The following is a 24,476-nucleotide window of genomic DNA, read 5'->3' on the forward strand; positions in this document are numbered from 1 at the left end:
GGGTAGACCAGTATATTCCTTTTGTTCCTGTAACCTAGCATTGTTCCTGTAAATTAGCATGACCACGTTTTGAGCAGAAATGCTGTATTTGTTGCTGTTTTTCTTTTTTTCCTTATTTTTTTGCTGTAGAGCTTTGTAAGAACAGACCTAAACATTTACAAATTCTGGCTTTGAAGAGTATACTACCTGCAAAGCTTCCCTGTTAGGACCTTTTTTACCTGCTTCTAAGTAGACCAGTGAAATGGGTTGTCTCTTCAAAAGTTAAGGAAGAAAACCTGTGTTGATGTATGCCTGCCTCTTCCCTTCGCTCTAGCTCCCAAACAGCCTGCATGCTTTTGCAGCAACTTTTTTTGTATATTTCTGTTAATAGAACAGATAAAATATTTGACTTTGTGTATAGTTGGAGGAAGGGTAGAGAGGAAATCAGCCAGTTCAGGCAAATCGGTTGTGTCAAAAAATATTAGTAAACTGAATTTTGGTGCTGTTAGAAGAATTTTACTTAGTAACTCCTGTATACATCTTAGAAGTTAAACTTTTGAAGTATTGTAGCGAAGCGCTACTCTCTTATTTTCCCCACACAGGATCTCAGTAAAAGCCCTAAAACCATGAAAAAGCTGCTTCCCAAACGCAAGCCAGAACGGAAACCATCAGATGAGGAGTTTGCACTGAGAAAAAGTAAGAGAGACTTGAAGAAATGTCTGCATAATATAAAGGCTGGAATTAAATTCTGTGAAAGTTAGATGTACAGTGTAAGCAAGTTGTCTGGTTTCCTCTCTCCTGTCAGGGGAGGGGGGGTAGGTATCTCCAGAGGATGGTTTGTTTGATACTGTAATAATACGGTGCTGCATTCTAACCACAATGAAATCCAATTATTTTTCCTGCCTTGAAAGAGAAATAACCTGTACTTTGGAGTACCTGTGTCTCTTAAACTGTGGGGAAACTGTATCGGGTCAAGATAATTTCTTCAACAGTTAGTTTGTCAGCTGATCCTGACAAATGTTTGGACAGTTGGCTTTGTTCTGGTGACAATAAATCACAAAAACTAACAGGGTGCATTGGCTGACAGAGAATACTACTACATTTTTATGTTGAAGGCAGTTCGGATTCATGCATCAGAAGATCTTAGAGACTAGTTTTTTCCTTAAGCTTTGCAGGGAGGAAAACAGGAAAAATGCTTTTAAAACAACAGATGCTCTTGGCCCACATTTAGACTCCTGGTTCTATCTAAACTAATGATAGAGGTACCTCTAGATCTTAGTTTCACTGGAATTTTGCTCTGTTGCAACTGAACAATTTGGCAGCATTTTTACTGACTTTCCCGCGGAGAAGATTTGCTGTGGAGCTCTACCTTTAGGAAAATTTTGCCATGTTAAGCTTGAATAGTTAGATTTTTTCAGTAGTGCTGTTTCTACTTTAAAGTCTGAGAAGTTTAATTACTTCACTTTTCACAGATATACTTATGTGATAGTGACATCTTTCCAGCTGCACACTGGGCTGAAATTGTACTTATGTATTTATTATGATGTTAATTCTGAGTTCAATTTTCAGTAGTGTGCTGTTAAAAGGTGTAAATCTGATATGTATACAAAACACAAGTTTTAAAGATTTCTGTGAATTAATATTCTGTTCCTTGATTTCTTTGATTAAATAATGAAATAATACATCTATAATAACTGGGTTAGACAGGTTTTTTTGGCTAATGGCTGTTTGCTTTAGAACCAGAGTGATCACACTTCAGAACATGTTCTGTGCAAATTCAGATACTCAGAAAATTTATTGAATATGCAGGTAATTACTCTGACTTAGTTTTTTTTCCAAGCATTTAAAAATAGTAGTTTATCTTTTTAAACTGTTACTTTTGCTCACTGAAGTTTGATTATTTTTTTTTTTTAAATGGGATGATTAAGAGAATTTTAAAGGGTTGATTAGACTGAACTTTGGTCTCAGCTGAAACTTAGTGATTTACAAAGGCTATTCTGTGTTAAGAAACATAACCATGTTTAGAATTCTATTTTTTCCCATTGATTCTAGGTACAGCTGCTTTAGAAGAAGATGCTCAAATTCTTAAAGTCATTGAAGCATATTGCACAAGTGCCAAAACACGTCAAACACTAAATTCAAGTAAGTTGGAAAATACTGAAATGGCTAATTAAAACACAAATTAGGTTTTTTGCAAAAAAGAGAGGTGTATGTTCTCATACCTTTGCAAATAGCAAGCTGGACCTGGAAGAAATAATTACCTGTTTCTGGCTTAATATCAGTGCTGAGTGTTTAAGTATTGGATGCCAAGGTCCATGGTTAGAGACCAGGATTCTTTCAATATTTAAAAAAACCCAAGCCAACCAACCAGACAAAAAAACCACCAAACCAAAAGTGACTACTTGTCATGATTTAAAATTGCACAAAACTTTCACCAGTGAATGAGAGGTGTCTGAACTGAGTATGATAGTTGATCAGTATGCTTTTTATTAAATTTCAAGAAGCTGGTTAAGTAGTGAGGAGGAATGAACAACTAGTCTTAATTTTGGAGGAGTGTAGTTTTTTCTTGTTCCGTTCAACAAAGACTTCCGCTATGCGAAAGTAACCTAGACCTATAAAAACTTCTTTTCTTTTATTGCCGCTAGTTTTTAGTATTAATTACAGATTTTAATCCCATCTCATAATTTCAAGAGAAATTGTTCTCAGATCTGTGTGTTGCTTAAAGCCATTTTTAGTTTCTCAGATCAATACCTAGCTTATTGAAAACCTGTAACGTACTTCTGGGGTCCTACTTCATTTAATCCAAATCAAGGTTGCCATGTGGAGTTCCTCTGTATTGTAAGTAAAACATTGCGTAAAGCAGGGGCGTCCACCAGCATGTGTTTCATTTATACAAGGAAGGAGAAAATGCTGTTGCGTTTGTTCTGATTTACACAGTTTTTTTGCACTGTTGAATACCGATTTAATTCAGGGATCATTGGAACACAGTATAATGATCCTGAAGTACTTGTCTGGTTTTACTGTTGTCAGGAACTAGAAGAGTGGACATTATAACTTACTCCTTGTTCACTAAAGCGGTTTAAATTTGCGGTATTAATCACTGTTACCGCTACCCACCGCTCTGTGTCTGTTTTGCTTCCAACCAAAAGCACTTCATGGCTGAGAAGTCTCAAAATGCAGTTGCAAACTTAGTTCATGGATTTTCCTAATATGTGTTCATTTACTATTACCACCTTGAGAAAACCCAGCTACTTTGTATGTACTTTAAAATGGGAATTTGGCCCTTGTATTAGACTGTAGAAACTTTTGACGTAACGTCAAAAACCTTCATTTTAATTTTTCTGTCTTGATGAACTGTTGGTCTCCAAGGTGATAAAATTGTCAATTTCATAAATTAGCTACTATTACATAATTTTTTATTAATATTAATCTATTTTACAGCCCTACAATCATAACAGTAGCGTGTTTAATTGGATAAAATTAAATGAATGTGTTAAAAATTCTGAAGATATACTGGTGTTCCAAACAAAATTAAATGCGATGATTGCTGTTTAAATGTCTTGACTTATCTGTTGATTATTTCCAAGGATAATGTGACAAGAAATGGTTGGAGAAACATTTGCACTTGCACAATAGTGTGTGTGTGCAGATATAAAATGGATATGATTTGTTTTTTGCTTTTTTGCCTATTTTTTTCCTTTCTATGTATATTTAAGAAATATACATAGTGCTGTGAGTATCATTGCATACATCAGAAGCCAGCAGCTTTTATTTGCTCTTAATTGCAGCAAAAAATATTTTTTTTTATTGATTAAGCACACGGCTGCTTTGTTTGGAAAGAATAGTGTTGTCATCTAAGACTTTAGGTTTCAGAAGATCCATTTGTAGACTGGAATTGGAAATGGGGAAAAGAACCAATCATGCTGGAATTGCTTCTGTGGGAGCAGTAGTAAGTGTAGAAGAACAGAATGAGAGAGTTGCCTGTCATCTGCGAAGTGCGCCCTTTTTTTACATACTCCTTTCTTACCTCCATGTTAATATTCTGCCTGTCCCTCACAGCACTCATTTGGCAGTTCTCCTACCTGCACCGTAATCCAAAGCCCAAAGGGTGCTGCTTTTGGCAATGTCAATTCAGCAGAACTATGGCACCAGCACAGACTGGTAGGAAGTGGCATTAGAGGTAGCAGAGCAACTTTTTTTTCAGTTGTTTGGGTGGGGAAGATGTGGGGTTTAATTTGGAGAGACATGCAAGTAAAAGAACAGAGTTTCACTTTCTCCTGTTTCTTACATACTGACTTTATTTTGCATTTCTGCTCCAAATGAAGGCTTAAAATCTTTTGCAGTATCGTGTGTATAGTGGCTCATAGCATGGCCACTTTCATGGTTTCAGTCCTCAGATATTGCCAGGCCTTTAAAAAAAAAAAAAAGAGAGAAAAAGTGTCTTTAGCTGTTTGACCCAACTATGCTAGATGTCTTAAGGTATTTAATTGGGAAGATAGATTCAGATAGATGTGTGTAGGAAGAGGTGTGTGAGGGGTTGGAATGGACCAGACTCTGTTGCTCTTGGGCTTCTGGCCCTGTTATTCTGTGAGTTAATTTACTATGTGTTTAAACAAATAACAAGGGGTACAGGCAGAGAAAAGCTGTAGTTTGACAGTCCCCTTGAGTGGGTGCAAGATGTTGCTGCTGATTTAGAAAGTCAGCAGCCCTGCTCCGCATGAGAACCGTTGCTTTTTCCCCTGCACTTTCCTCTTTACAGTGGTGACACAAGCACTTCTGTGGCTGTGTTGTGAGCTGGTGGGGAAATTACCTGCTTGAAGAATAATCTTTTGTAAGGTTAGTTTCCCTCACCTGGTTCACCAAGCAGCTATACAAATGATTGTGTCATTGCAAGGGAGGGAAAAGATGGATGTACAGATGTGTGGTGGGGAAGGGGCTGTTGCTTTTCACATCAGCACTGGATCATGTTGGCTTACTGTGTTCATGGCTCTGTCCCCAGTCAAATCCCCCCAGACCAGAACTGACTCCATACTTTAAAAGAACCTAACTCCCTCTTCCAAAAAATCTACTTTCAAACAAGATTTTGGTTACTCAAAATTCTCAACTGAGGCTGCTTAGAAGCTTAAAAAACACTTCAAAAATTGTATTGTAACAGTTCAAACGTTACTACATGCTGAATGTAATTTATACCTAAACCCCAAACAAACAAACAAACAAAAAAAAAAAAAAGGAAAAAAACTTTGGTGCCTTTTTAACAATATTTTCTCTTTTCCTTCTCTTCCCATCACCTTTTTGCTTTTATTTCATGTGTTTGGTTGTGGCTATTCCTTACGTTCTCCTCCTCATCCCACCTCTGCCTATCCACATCCACCATTTCATTTCACCTATACATCCTTAGCATGGCAAGGCACTGACCTGATGCATAATCACGTCTTGGCTGATGATGACCAATCAAGTCTAGACTCCTTGGGTCGTCGCAGTAGTCTTTCTCGTTTGGAGCCTTCAGACCTCTCAGAAGACTCTGACTATGACAGTATATGGACAGCCCATAGTTACAGAATGGGGTCTACATCTCGTAAGAGCTGTTGCTCATATATCTCTCACCAGAACTAATGCACTTCTGAGCTTTTTCTTAACAAATGCTTGTTGTATCACAGCCTGCTTTTCTTAGATGTTTTCTTGCTGTTCCTTGTCTCTTTAATGTGATATTTTAACAATTTCTGAGGGAGCTTCTGAAACTTCAGTTATACCTGGTGGAAGGCTCTATTGGCAATTCAATACGCATACAACAAATAAGTAATTCTAAAAAGTATATATCCTGTTAAGGATGATATTTCTTGAGGGGTTTTTTTTAACTGACAGATGTTAATTTGTAGCTCTGAATGGTCTTTTTTTTCTTTTGACTTGGTCAGTGTAGCAACAGGTCCTTTCTTATTTTTGTTTTTATTTTGGATACAGCACGTTTTTGTATTTTGTACTGAAACCATTCTGGTTTGTGAGCCAAGTGCCAGCAATATGGAAATACCTTAGCAGTAGTGGTTCAATTTTCTACATATTACAAACAAAATACAAAGCTGGTAGAGAAGAAAAATGCAGCTTAAAAATGAGCAGTACCAGAGCTGTAAAATCATTCAGATATTCACATATCTGGCCCGTTTGTTTGGAAGAGTATTTTGCTAATCCATAAAAATTTCTGTTTTTAAACTGCTGTCGTTTCCTCATTGCTTAGACATTTATATGAAGGACCGCACTGCTCTTTCCCCACCCTGAGTCTGGCAGTTGTCATGAAAACCTGGCAGTCCATGCTCATTACATGCAGTGTTTTGATAATCTCATGTTACCTATGGTCATACTGTCACTTTACTGTATGCAGTAGCGTGGCAGAAAGCAGGGTCTAGATGTTTACTTGCCTGTTAAAATACACAGCTGACAACTCTCAATTGACCATTCTTCTTGAAAAGACGAGATGAAAATGGTTCCCCTGATGGAGGCTCGAGTGTTCAGCATCTGAAACTCTAGGTACAACTGCGATCACGTTGGCTTGTTTGAAGTTCTGAATAATAGAATGCTTGGTTTTTTGGGTTGTACTGTTTGGAGCATGTCCATGACAGATCTTACTGTGTTTTGTAACTTGTCTCACGAGCAGGTTTGTTTTCAGCAGCAGCTCTTCACTTACAGTCGTGTTGGCTTTTCAGAGAACTGTGACAGGCTGTGCACAGCTGAAGGTCTCGAACCTGCACCTGGGGCACTGCTGGGGTGAAGTGCCTGTGTTCTGTCTTGTGGATAACGTAATTGGCATCGAAACAAAAATGACATGTTTTCTAAATCTTCGTTAGCATTAGGGGAAAATATGTGATAAAAGGACCGAAACAGTTCTTATTTTCACCAGGGTCCCCAGATGCAATTCCCTTACTCTTTTTCAAGTAAACATGTTATCTGGTGTTCAGGTATTACTCTATGAACAAGTTCAGAATAATCATGATGCAATTAACTGCCACCTGGGAACTTGATCACACTGTTTAAAAGATAATCAATACCTTTCTGCAGGTTACGTGATCAGAAAATTAGTAATTGCTAGATGTGCGTGATTCCAGAAGGTGGTCAGCATGGAGAAGCTATTTCAAAGTGGTTCACATCTGCAGATTTGCATTCAGTCTTGTTTGATCACCTGCTTTATCCTCTCTCACTGTTGTTGGCATTCAAAAATGTGACTAACAAAAGCAGCAGTGCTTACGGAGGAGGGTTTTCAGGGATACATTGTACTACTAGTCATATATTAACGTAATGACCAGGAGCTTGTGTATGTTGAACTTTTTTCAAAGTGGAGGAGTGTTGCTTAGAAAAAGGAGATAAGTACGTCTGCTCCATACCATTCCACAGTGCATTTGTAACCCACTTCACTCCCTGCTTCCTTTCAGTCAGTTTTTGTTTCTTTAACATATATGGAAAGTATGGATTGTTTTTTTTTTTTCCTGTTTCTTAAGCTGTGGTGTTCTAGTTGAATAATGTTTTTTGCATTGGATAGACAATAATTCTTTTATGTCTGTTTCATGTTATATAGTGTAAATATGAGTTTGAAATACAGTTGTTGCACTTGAACTTTCCTTATCACACAGAATGTTTTGTTATCCAGATCTGAAGATTTTATTGACTTTCTATGCACCAAAGCTTTGACAGTTTACCACCATTAATTATTGTAGCATTTAAGTCATTACTTATTATCATAATTAGGATCTCTCATATTAACATCAACGCACATTTAAAATCATTCCGTGTCTTCAGTGTTAGAGACCATAAGCTATTGTGAACTGATCAGGAGTATTAATGAAACATGCTAGGAAAAAAAAAAAAAGCAAATGTGGAAATGGTGGTATTCGGTCCAAAGGTTCCGTGTTTCTATTTTTGTGGAACTCTAGTCATGGTAATAATAGTACCTTATGTTTATGCAATTCTGTAAATTATATGTGTACAGTTACAAATACACTGGAAGGATGGAGAATCTGAATTAGAAGGTAGGTTCAAGCCATTGTCAGCCTCTCTTCACATGGCTCATGCAGTGTTTCCATAAATTAGTATTTGCCATAAATTGAAACCAACCAATATTAATTGGGTGTTTTGCATAATCTTGCCAAAACACATTAATGTGTATATAGTGACGTAAAATATAGAAAAAATATATATTGTGCACTTCATTTGTGAATGGGAGAAGCCATCTTTAGTAGGTGACTGCCTTTTGAAAATACAAAATGGATGTATATCTGAATGTTGCATTGTACTGTACAGTATGCATATTGTTTGTGGTTGCATATATCAATTAAGTGTTTTGTTTTATATAAAAAGGACATCTGTTATGTACAGTTGAAATAAATTTTGCATTTGCTAGACCATGACTTTAATATTTAATTATTACACAGGGGGAAAGGACAGCATAACTTGTAAGTTAACACTTAGTTCATTCTTCTCCCCATGCCTCCTTTCTCTCCCTCCCTTCCTCCCAGAGGAATCAAATGCTGATGTGAAAGAGCTTTTTTGACAAAAGCGTGTAATCTTAGTTTAATGTAGTTGACAACTACAGGAAACTCAATGTAATGTGAAGTATGTGTCCTTCTATATCATCTTTTTTTTTTAAAATAACTATTCAGAGATGTTACCATCTATAGAATGTTCTGTTGTTTCTCTCTCCCCTTAATTGATTTTATTTTCTTCTTTTTCATTTTTTGAATTGGTGTATTCTCCATAAAAGCATGGGCTAAATTATTGGAACAATCTAAAACCTATTTCTGCAGGTCCTGTTACCAGAGAGAAATTTTATGAATATGAATACTGGTTTCTATAACCTCATATATTTTCAAGATGTAATATTACAACATTTTTCTCTTTAAAGCAAGAGTTATCTTTAGTGTTTCTACTTAAAAGATGCTTATTGTTGAGTGTATTTAAATAAAATTATAACCTAATATACATACTAAAATGTTTCCATCAGAGAAAACGAAGTAATTGCCTACTTCTGTTAAAAGGTCGTAACATTTTTTTGCTATGATTGTAGCAACTCTAGTTTTAGCCCTACAGCCCCCTGGCTGGAAGTTTTTGTATTGTTTAGTGAAATATAGGAAGTTTAGTGGGATAGCTCTTTCCAAATGTTGTCTTAGAAGTATCCCACTTCTTCAGATGGTGTATCTGTCTTTCAGACTCTTCATCCTGTTCTTATATGACCAACACTTACATATGGAGTTGTATATCTTTCAGTCCACTTCAATTATTTTAATTTTACTTGTCAAAACATTTTGCTGTAAACTGCATAAATCTGTCATCTGAGTCATGTGGGTTTTTCCTACTCATGTATCACTATTAGTTAAAAAAAACCACCAAAACCAAACCAAACAAACAAAAAAACCACCCACAAAAACCGCTTCATGCCAAACTCTTTTTTGTTACTCCCAAGAATTTGCAAAAACCCAGTGTATTTTACACAGTGAACTTCAGTTTGGTCTGATGTTTGGATTCTGATTTGTTATTATCCATAGAAGATATTAAAGGGCTCCCTTTTTACTTTGGCAGATCTGTAGCATGAAGGAGGGGTTTTTTCCAATACTTTAATCTTAATGCACGGAGAGTCTGGGAGCATGACTTTTAGGATTCTTCATATTAGGACCTCCTCAAAGATTAATTGAGAAAGAGAAAGCTAATTTGGGAGGTCTGCTCATCCACTTTAACATCTTTAACTAATGCAATAAAACATGATGTTTTAAATGACAAGTAATTCTTATTTTTTTGTTTAACATTTGCTTCTCCAGGAAATTTACACATCAGTACATACCAGTGGCTAATGGTAGAGCTAAACAGCTATGTATGCACATATTTATTTTTCAGTGGCAAAGTCAGACTTCTGTCTTTGAAACACAAGCAAATAATTTTTAAGAGCTTCTTAGCTTATGAAGAGAGCCTAGTAAAGTTGGTGAAAACCAGAATTGTCTATTTACAAGTACTGTTTCTAATTTTTGACCTTTTTTGTGCCTTGTTCCCCTCCTTACCTCCCTAATCATAATAAAGGTATAAAAAAGTGAAGAAAACAGCAATACTTAAAAGCTGTGCAACAAAATCATTGCTGATGGCCTCAAATTATGCCATGCATTTTTTAAAATTAATCACTATAACCATGGGTCTTACTTTCCATTGCTTAAATTAGGACCCTCATACTCACTGGGAGAAGGCAAACTCTTTGTAGAGCATCACTGTGAAAGTACCTAGGTTAAGCCTTCTCCTCCAAATGGTCAGCTGGAGAAGGGAACCCTGTTCTTGATTGACTGGCAAGAGCTGGCTTTTAGCTGAAGCCCTGAGGTTAGCTACTTTAAGTAGGTGATGTGAATACCCACCTCTGTTTCACTGTTGGCTTAAACAGTTCCTGGACAGACAAGGTCTTTGAACATAGGCGAAGACTTGTTATCTGGTTAAAGTGAAAAGGTATCTGAATTTCATCCCCCTTCTTCTCTTCCTTCCCTCCTGCCTGATGTCTTTAAGATATGTGCAAAACTTCTAGACTCTCTTCACATGTGTCTGCTAAAAGATTCAGAACAAAGGACCAGACTGATTACCCCTACAGCTCCTTCTGAAGTCTGGCTTCTGTCAGGAACCAGCATGATACCATATCAACCATTTTTTAAGATGTCACACTCAGGAGAGTGAATAAAAGTCTGGGGTTGTGCAGTTACGCTTGCAAACAAGCATCACTGAGAGACAACCTCTGCAGCACTCAGTCTGCACTCTAGTTTTGCTGTTAAGACCATACTCCAGGACTAGGAGTCATGTTCTACTGGTTTCAGACGGGTATAAAATGAACTTCTGTCATGAAGTCTTTCAGCCATATAAATACCCAAACAAGTTTCAGCTTTCCTTTTTTCCAGAAATGCTCAGAACTGCTTGCTGTTGTGGCTGATTGATTAGGCTGGAAAGGGGATCAGACGCTGAAAACTAAAAGCAGGGGGCTGTTACCCACAGGCCTGTTCTTGTATCTCAGGTGTTGCACCACATTACAGAGTGGGTATTGCTAAGGTCTCTTAGCCCTGGTCTGAATGCCAGGTGGGCTATGTTATTACTTGCTTTACTCTGGAGGCTAAATTTGCTAAACCTATAATTTAGAGTATGGTATTAGCAAAAAGCATTGTAATTCTTTATTTTCCACCCTAGGACTGGCAGATACTAATATTGAAAAGATACCTTTATTATCTTGATGGAAACTTAGTTGAATCTTGATCACAGTAGTCAGTTGTTTTGCCTTAAATATGCAACAGACTTCTAAACAGTAGGGTCATTCTTCCAAGACCCTGGATTTAGGAGTTCCCTATTGAAAAGTTATGGCAGCTTACTCAGCCTTAACATTTGTTTGCTGATCTTGAAGTAATTGTCTGGGTTTGACAAACATCCTTTCTTCTCCCATCTGCCTTACTTCCCTCAATACATCAAAAAAAAAGGAAAACAAAATGAAACGCTGTTTTGTAAAGCTTTGGGTGGGTTTTTTTCCCCATCTTTTCTGTTCTGTTTTTTTTTTTTTTTAAACTAGTACTTTTGGTTGTATTGTCTCAAGGTGATTTAGGGCCAGAGTTGTTGGAGGTCAATTTAAACATTGTCTTTTGGCCTGTTTGACTGAGTAGTGTCTCTTAATAAAATTCAACATGAAACTTGCATGTTTAGGATTGAGGAATGGCAGATATGGCAAACTGAAGTAACTTTTGAATATTCTGCACTACTTCATGAAAATGTGGAATATGTCCCAAAGAGGTGTTTAGGATTATCTAAGTTGCAGCAACTTCCTGGACTGTCCTTTTACTACAACTCTGCATGAAATAGCCACTGTGCTGTAACACAACCCTCTCTTCATGTCCTAAAGCTCTAGCTTGTAAATTTTTCTGGAGAGAAATGGTTACATAGAGAATAGCCATAGAGAACCTGGTGAAGGCATAAGGGGCAATTTAGGGAATATTGCCGAGTGCCAGTAATGAGGTGACTCTGCTTGAAGTCAATTCTAGACAAATAATTGCCAGAAAATGTGTCTAAAAACGATGAAAAGCTTCTGGCATAAATGGTGCAGAAAAGCAGGACAGTGAAGTAGCTTTGTTTTGCTTGACACATCAAGTCTGATGTTACTGTGCACATACTCATTTGATGACAGGGTCCTTTGTTGCAGGATAGATGGACTGTGTTTGTACCTTTGATAGTCAGCAAGTGCTTGTGGGGTTTATTTAAAAAAAAAATCCACAACAAATGAAGAAAAAGATGACCCAAAACTCACAAAAAGCAAACCATTTTTGTGGCATAATTTGTTTTGCATAAGTACAAACTGTAAGAGCAGCAAGGGTTCTGAGATAAAAATAAAAAAGTTGCATGACGGACGGTATTGGAGCAATAAAGGCAAGGGTGAAACTTGTGGTGTCCTGAATTCCATGGTAGTTAATGTTTTGGGGCACAGGAAGGTCAGTGTTCACAGCAACAGTTTTGCATTGTGTAAGTGTGTATGTGTACTGTGTGGTCTCCTTGTGTGTATAATGTTGGTGAATGTTTTGTTTTTAATGAAACTGCATTCTGTGTCTCAGTAGTATTAAGTGTTTGCTGCGCTATGCTGTACATACGTCAAGATACGCTGGTGTAGACATCTGCTTTACATGCATGTGTGTATCTAACTGTACAGCTGGGACATTTTTTTTAAAGCTGTCTACTCCATGCTGTTTCTGCTTTGCAAGGACCCATGTTACTCTGACCAGGCAAAGACAATTGGATGCAGCTCTATACAGAGATAAATATAATGCGCTGCTCCATTTGGTTGAAGGGAGTCACGGGGGAGAGACACGTGGCAGTTCTCTCCCTTTGGTCAGTGTCTCCCTCAGCGTGTGCTGGGCTGAGGTGCTCCACATTGGTACAGAGACCAAAAATGTAGTGATCTGGTAGCAGCTGGTGCCAACTAATTCCTAAAATAACATTTAGCTCTGTGTTCTGTGTTACCTCCTGGGCTAACAAAGCAGAGCAGTAACCAATTAACTGAAATAAACATAAGACAACTTTTTACACTTAGAGATTGACAGTGCAAACAGGGAAATGTCCTTGAGCTCCATACAAAGTTTGGATGTGCTTGGTTTATAGGTTGTTCCTTTCCTGGAAAGTAAGACAAAGTGGAAGGGTATTAACCCTTAAAAGATTTCTTCACTCTGTAAGAGGAAGTACTTAGAGCTTTCAAGGACAAGATTCTGTTCTCAAATCTGCAGTTATCTTTATTCCATAAAATGTTGACCATCACGTACTGATACATTAGATCTTTACTGTCAGCTTAAGGAAACTGTTTTCTTCAGTAAAGGATGTTTGTCATTGTTTGCTAAAATAGTTTAAATGCTTCACACGTACTGCTAAACTAAGGTCCCTACAAGCTCGTTGTCTAGAACTCAAGACTGCAGCAGTGAGGGAAGTTAGTATTTTTCAATGAGCTTCATTTCTTTCATTTTTGGTGTGTTTAGGTTACGTATTTTGTCATGAACCATAAAAGAAAAGCACTGTTATGACAAAGCAGCTGTTCAGCAAGAGCTAATTTCTCCTGACAGGCATGCACCCTCTAGTACCTAGTTATCGGTTCAAACTGTACTAGACTTAAGACATTCCTGGTTAATGAAAGTTCATTACAATGAATTGCTAAGCAAGTGTAACTTGTTTGTTGAAACTGATATCTTGGTTAAAATATGTAAGAACTTTAATGCCTTATCTGCTGTGTTTGAATTCTGAACGAACACTTAGACAGCAATTTATTTACAGACCTTCCTTTAAAAAAAAAAGCTTGTAATTTGTTGCACCTTAATTAAATAACGTTTCTAGAATACATACTTTATGGATGCACATCTGAGCTGTAGATTTTTCTATTCAGAGCTACTTTATATATTATTTTGATGTTATAAATTGTAATGATTGTGGAAAATGTTTTGAAGATGTTGGAATGTTTTGAGTTTTTATTGTCAAACCAATAAGTGCTTTTAAAAACATTTATTAAATATGAAGTATGTATTTCATTTGGTAGGAACTTATTATAGGACTAAAAGGCTGTCTGTATGTGTATGTATACATGTGTGCACACACACGCAATAGTGTTGCTCATAGTGTTTCAGGGGAAAGGGGTTTTAACTTTCTTCCATTGCTGTATCATTTGATACCACTACGCTGCTTCTTACTGATAGAGTGATTGGTTTAGAGTGGAATTGTTCCTTGGATTTGTATCAGAGTGAGATCAGAATCTGTCCTTGAGGCTTAAATCACTGTTACTTAAACACATCCAGCTTCTTCTGAGTCAGCTATGGTGAATTTGTATAGCTTTTAGTGATAGCTAAACGTGCACTGTTCATTGAACGGTATAGCATCCCCATTGATGACACAGGAATTATGTCAGCAGCAGGGTAGGAATGTCAGACAATTTTTTTGTTGTCGAAAGGCTGTGGTTTCAAATGTAGAAAATGTGTCAGTAACTTGTGTGTGTGGAGGGAAGGGGGAAATGGAAAGTGATATACCTTGGTCATGCAGGTGTGTCATGCAGTGGATGAAATAATAATCTTTAAAATGTCCCAGCAATATTTTTGAGTTGCTTATTTTGTAATTTATTTTTACAACAGGTTCCCGTAAAGAATCAGCTCCTCAAGTCTTGCTTCCAGAAGAAGAAAAAATTATTGTAGAAGAAACTAAAAGTAATGGTCAGACTGTTATAGAAGAGAAGTAAGAGAACATTTAATGAATGATGGATTAAACCAGTAAACTTTGCACTCTTCTTCCTCCTCCCATCTCCCATTATAGTAGTGTGTGTATGGTATACTTGTAGTAGGGAACAGAGCTGTTTGGAGTATGCTGCCAGTCCTTTAAGTGCAGCTGGCCTTCACTTAAATGGTTGTGGTCTGGTTTCTTTGTATATGCTATGCAACTTATTCCTTCCATGCCAAGAAGTAGCGTGTTTCACTTGTAAATAGTTTTTCCAAGTGCTGTAGGATTTCAATATTAAATTGGTGTCATCTTTCTAGTTAGTGTGTGGTGTCATTCTAATTTTTTTGATAAGATATATGTTGGAAATGAAATACGGTTCTGTTACAGAAAGCTGTAATACAGAAACCAGTATAGGTCCATATTTGCTTGAGAGGTGTATCCTGTCACAGAAGCTGGTAACAGGTCCTTGCCTTACTGAATATAAATCAGGATAAGAGACAATTTTTTTAACACAAGTTTGAATTAGCTGTTAGCTGTGGATTTTGTTTTTTTAATGCATTTAATTTAACAGTTTTGTCTAATAATAGATTTAGACATGTATTTCTGAAAACTGTTGTAACAGATCATCTTTTTTCATTTTAGAAGCCTTGTCGACACAGTATATGCATTAAAGGATGAAGTACAGGAGTTAAGACAGGTTGGTAACTTGCTACATTTATAGCAACATGGGGAATGGAAAGATGGAGGGCCTGTTATAAAAATAAATACAGCTTGTAAGTTGTTTCACTTTGACAGGAGTGAAGTTGAATTTTGGACTAGATTAACTTTTAAAAGTAAAACACCAATTTGACAAAAACCACCCTCTTTTCTGGTTGTCGTCAGTCCTTGGAGCACCAACCTTTGAGAATAGCATTAAGTATCCTCTCTCTGAGGTGACTTACTACGCTATGTTTCATTTATTTTTGGATGTTACAACTTGTGAAATGTTGAAAGCATTAAGCAAATTCAGTTCTGCTGTATCACCAGCAAAATAAGCTTACAGAGACTGTGAAATAGTATTTGCTCTAGAACGTATAATTTTAGTAGTATAAATGCCTGGATCTGTTTAGGCCTTTATTAATGGTCTTTCAGTAACTTGAACACCTCTTACGAATCAGTTCTGAAAACCTCTCATTTCCAGACATGAGAGTCCTTTTCAGTGTCTATCACACGGCCTTTTTTAAATGGGGGCTTCAGGTTAGCTTAGGGTGCTGCTTTGTTACATGAGGGAATTGTGCAAGATTTCACCTGAGTTGCTGGTATGGAAGTTGTAGCTGATATTTTAAGCTTGTTTTAAGTATCCAAAAATGAGGTGTTTAAAAATATATTTTTCTTGTCAGGACACAGCCTGTTTAAATCACGTTAATGCTGCTGCATGTAGTCATTGCTTAATGTGTAGGCAAAAAAACATTGAATTATCCTCACTTTCCAATGTATGAATTTGCTAACTGACCTTAACAGTTCTGACTCAGGAAGTTGGATGAAATCTCTTTTGTTAATGTAAAATGGATTTGTATTCAAATTACTCTAGGTTTTGGCCTATAATAGTGATTCCAAATTCTTTGCCCATCTGTAAGCGTGGCCAGTATTTCTAACGCTGTCATGCATGTTCCTTGAAATAGGACAGTTGATGTCTTAAATTCTGCTGTTTTCAACATATAAAGCATGTGTATCCCAGGTTTGATGCAAATTTGACAGTCTTTTAAAAATACAATTCATGGGATACAAGCAGCGATAATAATGCACTAATATTTCTGTGGCCTGGCTGCTTTTGTACAAAGGGTAAACATGCTGCCTCACTGAGGCCCTGCAGATCTCTGTGTGACCCTAAACAAAAAGTCATCTTTTCCTGAACTTCAAGCAACAGCTCTCTTTTCTGGTACCATTCCAAATAGATGGTCTCTTCAGAATCTCGCATCTTCCAAAGCCAAGACCTTTTAAAGCCTGAGTTAGTTTTCTTGTGTATCAGGAATCTCAGCTTAGAAGCATTTATTGGTCTGCTGCTGTGATGTTGCCAACTGGAGAAGTGGCAGAAATAATCTCTGAGCTGGGAATGTCCCAAGTGACCAAGGGCTGTATGGATAAATTCTCTCTGGGAGTACATAGTGCGCTGGTTGGTGTAGACACCAGACTGCCTGTTGGTGAGAGTTACCGCACAAAGTGGGATCCCTCCCGTAGCAGCTTTCATAGGTTATTCATAGCTGTTGCTGCACAGGCACTACACTTGAATAGTACAGTCCTGAATAAATGAAATTAGGTCTGTACCTACAAGAAAAGACTGAAATTTCTGAGTTCCTCAACAGACTTGAGGAGGGAATGGAGTTAATCAGGTGGCAGCTGTTGATCCCATCCTGTTTCTAGAAATGTCTATAAAGGACAGCTGATGGGAGTCCAGTGGGACCCCTGCATTCAGACCTGTGTTTGTTAAACACCCATAGACTTGTTTTGGGGCCTTAATGTTGTCTTATCTTCTGGTTGCTTCCCCACTGTTGCCAGCATCACCTTGGCCTGTACAGGATTAAACAATGTAAGCATTACTGTGGTTTGGTCAGTGACATCCTTACGTTCCTGTTGTTCATGGTATTTCAATATTATCTGATGGCGCTAAGTATTGAGAACTGACTCACTTGTGAATATACGCGTAGAGTGGTGGTGGTCCTCGAAATTCAGGCTCCTCTTACACTGTTGGTAGTCATCTGTCTGGTTTAAAATTTAGTCAAAAAACACTTTCCGGAGAACACAATGGTTTTCAAGATACTCATTTCAACTATTTACTTCCCTAATGAAGCAAGTTAACTTGCGTTAAGTTTTAAGAAGTGTTTCTGAGACTGCGAAACTAGTTATAATCACAGGAGGCTCTTAGAGGGGATATTTATTCTACTTACTGCTCCATCTCCCTTCTCCATTAACAACAAATATATTCTCTTGTTCATTGATCAAATTTGAGCAGAAGAATTCAAGATTATTGGCCATCTGTTACTAGCACTTGCATGATAAAGGACCCCTAAGTATAAATAGGAAATAGCTCCGTTTTCCTTTTGGTGGGTTTTGTTGCGTTATGTGAAGTAACAGTGTGTGAGATTTTAATAGAAGGCTTTGCTTTTGAACAGCTAATAGCAGTTTTACTGAGAATAGCCTTCAGAATTTGTAATTGACAGTGCATGTGTGGTCAGAAAAGATCTGTTAAAAACAACAAACACCAAACACTAATATTTCTGTCTCTATTAAACAGGATAACAAAAAGATGAAGAAATCATTAGAAGAAGAACAAAGAGCTCGCAAGGACTTGGAGAAGCTTGTTAGAAAAGTTCTAAAGAACATGAATGATCCATCTTGGGATGAAACCAACTTATAACTAATTTTTTTCCTTTTTTTTTCCCTTTTTCTTTCTATTGAAAGACCAGTTGTAAAACTGAGCTGGGAAGCCTTCTGACATTAGTCAGTGTTGCATCAAGAGCACTACAAAACAGGATTTAACTGGATCTAGTGATTTCTTGCTCTGAACATATAGAAAAGTCAAGCCATTTACTGAAGCAATCTGTACTTTTAAGTGTGGAGACCATGGATCCTGAACTCTGCTAAACTTAATTTGTTTGCATCTAAATTACCTCATTTTGCAGAAAGTGCAGCACCTGACTAAAAGTCCATGTTTTTCAGTGGCTTTTTAATTAAATATATATTTTTCTTGTAAATATCTGTAATTTTGAATGCATATGTGATTGATGTATCAGGGCTGATGTTATTTTTTTCTCTTGTTATTATAATGGTCACAAGTGTTAGAAATGACGGCAGTACTGTCTTACCTAAGAAAGGTCAGAGTTCTTTGTGGATAATTATGGATTTGTTCCAAATTAACCACTCATCACACATGCAAATTTAAAGACCTATTTTTCCTATTGACCACTGTATTTAAATTCTTTACTGTTATTTATGTCTGTGCATACATTTTTAAACAGTTTACAATTCTCTAAGAACAGTATTAAAATACAGAAAACTGGTTATTGACAGTAGAAACAATTTTTAACAAAACTAATGCCCATGATTTTCATTCACGTACACTTGTTTGGCAGACTAATCTGTTGTGCTTTGGCCAGCAAAAGACTGATGTACTTGCCTGCTTTTTATGACTGTGATTTTTAGGTGTTTATGTACTACATTTTCTATTGTTGTGCTTAAACATACAGCTGGCTGGTAATTTAATAGATCATACAGTTTGTTAAAGCAAAAAAATCAATCTAATCCAGAATTTTGTGAATAAATTGTTGCTATTTATATTTTATGGTCACAACAATTAAATTTTAGCTAACCTTTGTGCATAAGACACACACCGGCCAAACTTCATTCAGAGCTTTGTTTTTATACCACTATGTAAGACTCTGTTTGGAATTCCCAGACTGTGGAAACAGAGTCATTCCTTTCCCACCCTGTTTTCTCAGCATGTTACTGGTTTCTGTCCTACTAGGATTTAAATGGAAACAAATCTGGAAATAAGATTTTTTTATCATACTGTAATTCATAATTTGCACTGCTGACAGATTTGAAAATACATAAATGAACATTTATTCCCTAGTCTGATAGGTGCAATTACTGCAATCCTTTCTTGTATTTGAAATAGGATATGTGACATCACTGCAAACAGTGAGCTTTTACTTGGAGCACTTAAAATACTAATCCCATTAAAGCTCATTTGTAAGTGTTTTATTGATTTCAGCAAACTTTGGATCAAACTCCAGACAGTGCAATTTTCTGAGGGGTTTTTCTTCAGCTGACAGTCAGAAATGCAGGTATAGGACAAACCCGAGTCACACCTTTTGTCATCCTGATTTTCTTGTGCCTTAACTCCTGTTAAGAATAATGCTCAGACTTGAGCAAACGTTTTATATGAACTTGGAGTTAATGAGTTGGAGTCAGGATGATTAGAGTGGTAGGAATTGTCATGCACATTTTGAATCTAATGAAAAATCTATATTTAAAGCTATCCACTTTTCTCAGCCAAGAACAGCTTTTTTAAATAGGAAAGAATGTCAGTGATTACATACTTGAGCAGTTCTGTGGGAATGGATACTTAAGAATCTGAACAGAGAATGAGTTGTCCGATTTAAAAAGCTGAATATATCTGTAGGTTTTTTAATTTGTGTTCCTACAATTTAAAAATGTTCTCCTTAATTCTAAAGGAGCAGACTGGATAAGAAAACTAAAAATGTCTACAATATCAAGAGTTACATATATTAATAGAACTTAAATTAATAATAATTCTTGATACCACAATCTTTTCCTGTTTGCAGTTGCACAAAAATGTGGACTGACATTTATAATTATCTTTATATTTAGAAAATACTCTTAATAAAAGCTAAGTGATACTAAACCCTGCAAATTCATAGCATTTTGGCTAAATTTGGGTTTGGGAATGCTTATATAATTAGAATTTTGCTAACAGTTTTATTTTCTGACATTCAGGCTATTGTCAAAGTGAATTTTGATTTTTCATTTGAGCATATGTGAAAGGACATTCCAGAGGAAGAAGTGTAAAAGGAAAACATGGATCTTAGCAGTATTTAGCAAATTTTAACTCAGGAACAACTTCCATCATAACAATTTGTTTTACATTATATTGTAAAGAGTGGTATTGCTGTGTAAATTTGCTGACTCTTAGTACCTGTGATTATTATAATTTCTGACAGTACCCCTATACTGATGTCTAATGAACATGCCTTAAACACTGGGATTAAGCAGTTGTTAAATATGACCAGGACTTAGGGACTGATTTTGTTCAAGGTGGATTGGGATGACTAATTTTTAAAAAAGGAAAAAAAAAAAAAAAACCCACAAAACCCTCACCTAATATTGTAGGTAGCTTTTGTCTCTAGTGCAGAGAGTGAGCTTCAGGCTTTTGGGAACCAAGGAATATCTGAACTTTTTTCTTTGACAATTTGTTATACTGTATATAGATTGTAAATTTCACCATGAACCTTCTGAATTGTTGGAAACTTTATATAAGCATGGATAAATGGGGCACTGTTTATTTAACCTATTAAAAGGTTATTTCTTTGCTCTCATCATTTAGGGATGAGGAGATGAAGCCATTTCTTATCCTATAGATGTGAAGCACTTTCAGTTCTGAACTGTCCAAAATGTAGCATAACATTTCTCTGTACTTAGTGATGTATGCCTGTTTGTCTCACCATGTCATGACATCTTAAACGACTGACCGCCTTTGTATAAACCTTCTTAATGCCAATCATTTAGGGAATTTAGAGTGTCTGTTTACGGTATCTGTGGAGAACTCAAGTTTAGTTTAGACGTCACAATAATATCCTGGTATCGACTACTAAAGTGTTTATGCTACATTGTTGTAATTAAACCATTATTTTCCCCCTACCCTATGAAGTGTTACATTTCATCTATGTGGGCTATGAGATTAAGAAGGAAAATTGCTTTAATTTTTTTTTGCCTTTCATCTAAATAACCTCTTCTGTTTAATAGTTGGTATCCTGTATTGAAAGGGCCTTTTCGTGGCCGTCTGTAATAGCAAATTGATGCCTGGAAAACAAAACAAAGCAAGGGTTGTTCAGAGGGCTGAGAAGGAGGATCTTAACTGTCTTGCACGGAGGCATTTTGATTTTGGCAACCTGACCTGCTAGAGTAAGAGATGCAGGAGGTCAAAACCAGAAGATAATGAAAGGGAAGAAAGCAAGAAACATCAGAAAATCAAATCACTGCATAAATAAATATTTGTCTACATGCATGATATATCTGAATAGATCTGAAATTTGTGTTAAGTGTCTATCATAGAGACTTTACTGGGCTGGTCCCACATGAAATAGTGGAGGGTGATTTTTATGGTAGGAAAATCATCAGTATTGCTTTATGCTGGATAATGGAATGGGTAATGGTAAGTGTAGGGAGTCATTTGTTTGAAAAAATGCCTTCAGTCTTTGGACAAGGCATTTGAAGGGATTAATAACTAAGCTTAGATGTATGAAATAATACGTATTTTTTTGGCTTAGGAGGTACACTTCAAAAGAACAGCAAAGGCTTTATAACTTTAGTCAGAAGAAATCTCGTATTTTCCAGATTTTCTCTTGGTTCATCCTTGTAAAGACAGGTTTTCCCCACAATTTGAAATCCTCATTTACTTTTCACATTACAAAGTGTTTCGGGGATTTTATTTCTGGGGTTTTTTTATTGTAGTGGGTTGACCTGCAGTATGACCCTGTGGTGGTTTAAGCCCAGCTGGCAACTAAGCACCACACAGCTGCTCGCTCACTCCCCCCACGTGGGATGGGGGAGAGAATCAGAAGAGTAAAAGTGAGAGAACTCATGGGTTGAGATAAAGACAGTTTAATAGGTAAAGCAAAAGCCACGCAGGCAAGCAAAGCAAAACAAGAAATTCATTCACCACTTCCCGTGGGCAGGCAGGTGTTCAGCCCTCTCCAGGAAAGCAGGGCTCCATCACGTGTAATGGTTACTTGGGAAGACAAATGCCGTTACTCCGAATGTCCCCCCTTCCTTCTTCTTCCCCCAGCTTTACATGCTGAGCATGATGTCATATGGTATGGAATATCCCTTTGGTCAGTTGGGGTCAGCTGTCCCGGCTGTGTCCCCTCCCAACTTCTTGTGCACCCCCAGCCTACTCGCTGGTGGGGCGGTGTGAGAAGCAGAAAGGGCTTTGACACTGTGTAAGCACTGCTCAGTGGTAACTAAAACATCCCTGCTTCATCAACACTGTTTCCAGCACAAATCCAAAACACAGCCCCATACTAGCTACTATGAGGAAAATTAACTCTACCCCAGCCAAAACCAGCACAGACCCACTGCCTCCCACACTATTCTCCTGGAGAAACTGGTGGCTAATGTGGCTTAGACAGGTGCACTCTTTGCTGGGTAAAAAACTGGCTGGATGGCCGAGCCCAGATTGTTGTGGTGAACGGAGTGAAATCCAGTTGGCAGCCGGTCACAAGCGGAGTCCCCCAGGGCTCAGTTTTGGGGCCGGTCTTGTTTAATGTATTTATCGATGATCTGGATGAGGGGATTGAGTGCACCCTCAGCAAGTTTGCAGAAGACACCAAGTTGGGCGGGTGTGTTGATCTCCTCAAGGGTCGGAAGGCTCTGCAGAGGGATCTGGACAGGCTGGATCGATGGGCCCAGGCCAATTGTATGAGGTTCAACAAGGCCAAGTGCCGGGTCCTGCACTTTGGTCACAACAACCCCAGGCAACACTACAGGCTTGGGGAAGAGTGGCTGGAAAGCTCCCCCGCAGAAAAGGACCTGGGGGTGTTGATTGACAGCCGGCTGAATATGAGCCAGCAGTGTGCCCAGGTGGCCAAGAAGGCCAACGGCATCCTGGCCTGTATCAGAAATAGTGTGGCCAGCAGGAGCAGGGAGGTGATCGTGCCCCTGTACTCGGCACTGGTGAGGCTGCACCTCGAATACTGTGTTCAGTTTTGGGCCCCTCACTACAAGAAGGACATTGAGGTGCTGGAGCGTGTCCAGAGAAGGGCGACGAAGCTGGTGAGGGGTCTGGAGCACAAGTCTTATGAGGAGCGGCTGAGGGAACTGGGGTTGTTCAGTCTGGAGAAGAGGAGGCTGAGGGGAGACCTCATCGCTCTCTACAATTACCTGAAAGGGGGTTGCAGAGAGGTGGGTGTTGGTCTCTTCTCCCAAGTGACTAGTGACAGGACTAGAGGAAATGGCCTCAAGTTGTGCCAGGAGAGGTTCAGGCTGGATATTAGGAAAAATTTCTTTACTGAGAGAGTGGTGACACACTGGAATAAGCTGCCCAGGGAAGTGGTGGAGTCACCGTCCCTGGAGGTGTTCAAGGAATGTGTGGGCAAAGCACTGTGGGACATGGTTTAATGGGCATGGTGGTGTTTGTTGGTTGATGGTTGGACTTGATGATCTTACAGGTCTTTTCCAACCGTAGTGATTCTGTGATTCTGTGAACTGGGGTGAACTGGTTTAGTCTGGAGAAGAGGAGGCTGAGGGGAGACCTTATCACTCTCTACAACTACCTGAAAGGAGGTTGCAGAGAGGTGGGTGTTGGTCTCTTCTCCCAAGTGACTAGCAACAGCAAAAGAGGAAATGGCCTCAAGTTGCTCCAGGGGAGGTTTATGCTGGATATTAGGAAAAATTTCTTTACTGAGAGAGTGGTGAAGCACTGGAATAGGCTGCCCAGGGAGGTGGTAGAGTCACCATCCCTGGAAGTGTTCAAGGAATGTGTGGACGAGGCATTGTGGGACATGGTTTAGTGGGTATGGTGGTGTTAGTTGATGGTTGGACTTGATGATCTTACAGGTCTTTTCCAACCTTAATGATTCTGTGATTCTGTGACCTTGGCTGGCTGCCAGATGCCCACTCAGCTGCTCTCTTACTCCTTCTCCTCAACAAGAGGAGGGGAGAGAGTAAGATAGAAAAGCTCATGGGTTGAGATAAAGACAGGGAAATGATTTATCAATTACTGTTACAGGTAAAAGAGACTTGACTGGGGGAAAATTAATTTTTTGCCAATTAAAAATAGAGTTGCAGGGTGAGGACCAAAGACAAAAACTAAACCACCTCCCCCCCACCTCCTTCTCCAGGCTCAACTTCAATCCTTCATTCCTGATGCCCCTACCTTTCCCCCAGCCCCAAGCAGTGCAGGGGCAATGGCGAATGGGGGGGGTTGTAGTCTGTCCATAAGAGTACCTCACTGCTGCTCCTTTCTCCTCATGCTTTTTCCTGCTGCAGTCCTTCAGAATAAA

General features: G+C 38.1%; 1 protein-coding gene across 5 annotated transcripts in view; it reads left to right on the forward strand.

Moving 5' to 3' along the window:
* Positions 1–21,325, forward strand: part of ARHGEF7 (Rho guanine nucleotide exchange factor 7) — a 128,787-nt gene extending 107,462 nt beyond the window's left edge. For 2 of the 5 annotated variants that reach the window (XM_059821235.1, XM_059823990.1), the window contains 6 exons: positions 582–675; positions 2,032–2,121; positions 5,378–5,554; positions 14,616–14,715; positions 15,340–15,394; positions 17,969–21,325. In XM_059821235.1, coding sequence (XP_059677218.1) covers positions 582–675; positions 2,032–2,121; positions 5,378–5,554; positions 14,616–14,715; positions 15,340–15,394; positions 17,969–18,091 — 639 coding nt within the window. In that variant the 3' untranslated portion in view covers positions 18,092–21,325. Of the gene's footprint in view, positions 1–581; positions 676–2,031; positions 2,122–5,377; positions 5,593–14,615; positions 14,716–15,339; positions 15,395–17,968 lie in introns of those variants that run through there. The other 3 variants (XM_059823235.1, XM_059822609.1, XM_059821907.1) reach the window with 2 other exon arrangements.
* Positions 21,326–24,476: the final 3,151 nt, after the last annotated feature.

Source organism: Gavia stellata, chromosome 1, assembly GCF_030936135.1.
Source record: "Gavia stellata isolate bGavSte3 chromosome 1, bGavSte3.hap2, whole genome shotgun sequence".
NCBI lineage: Eukaryota > Metazoa > Chordata > Aves > Gaviiformes > Gaviidae > Gavia > Gavia stellata.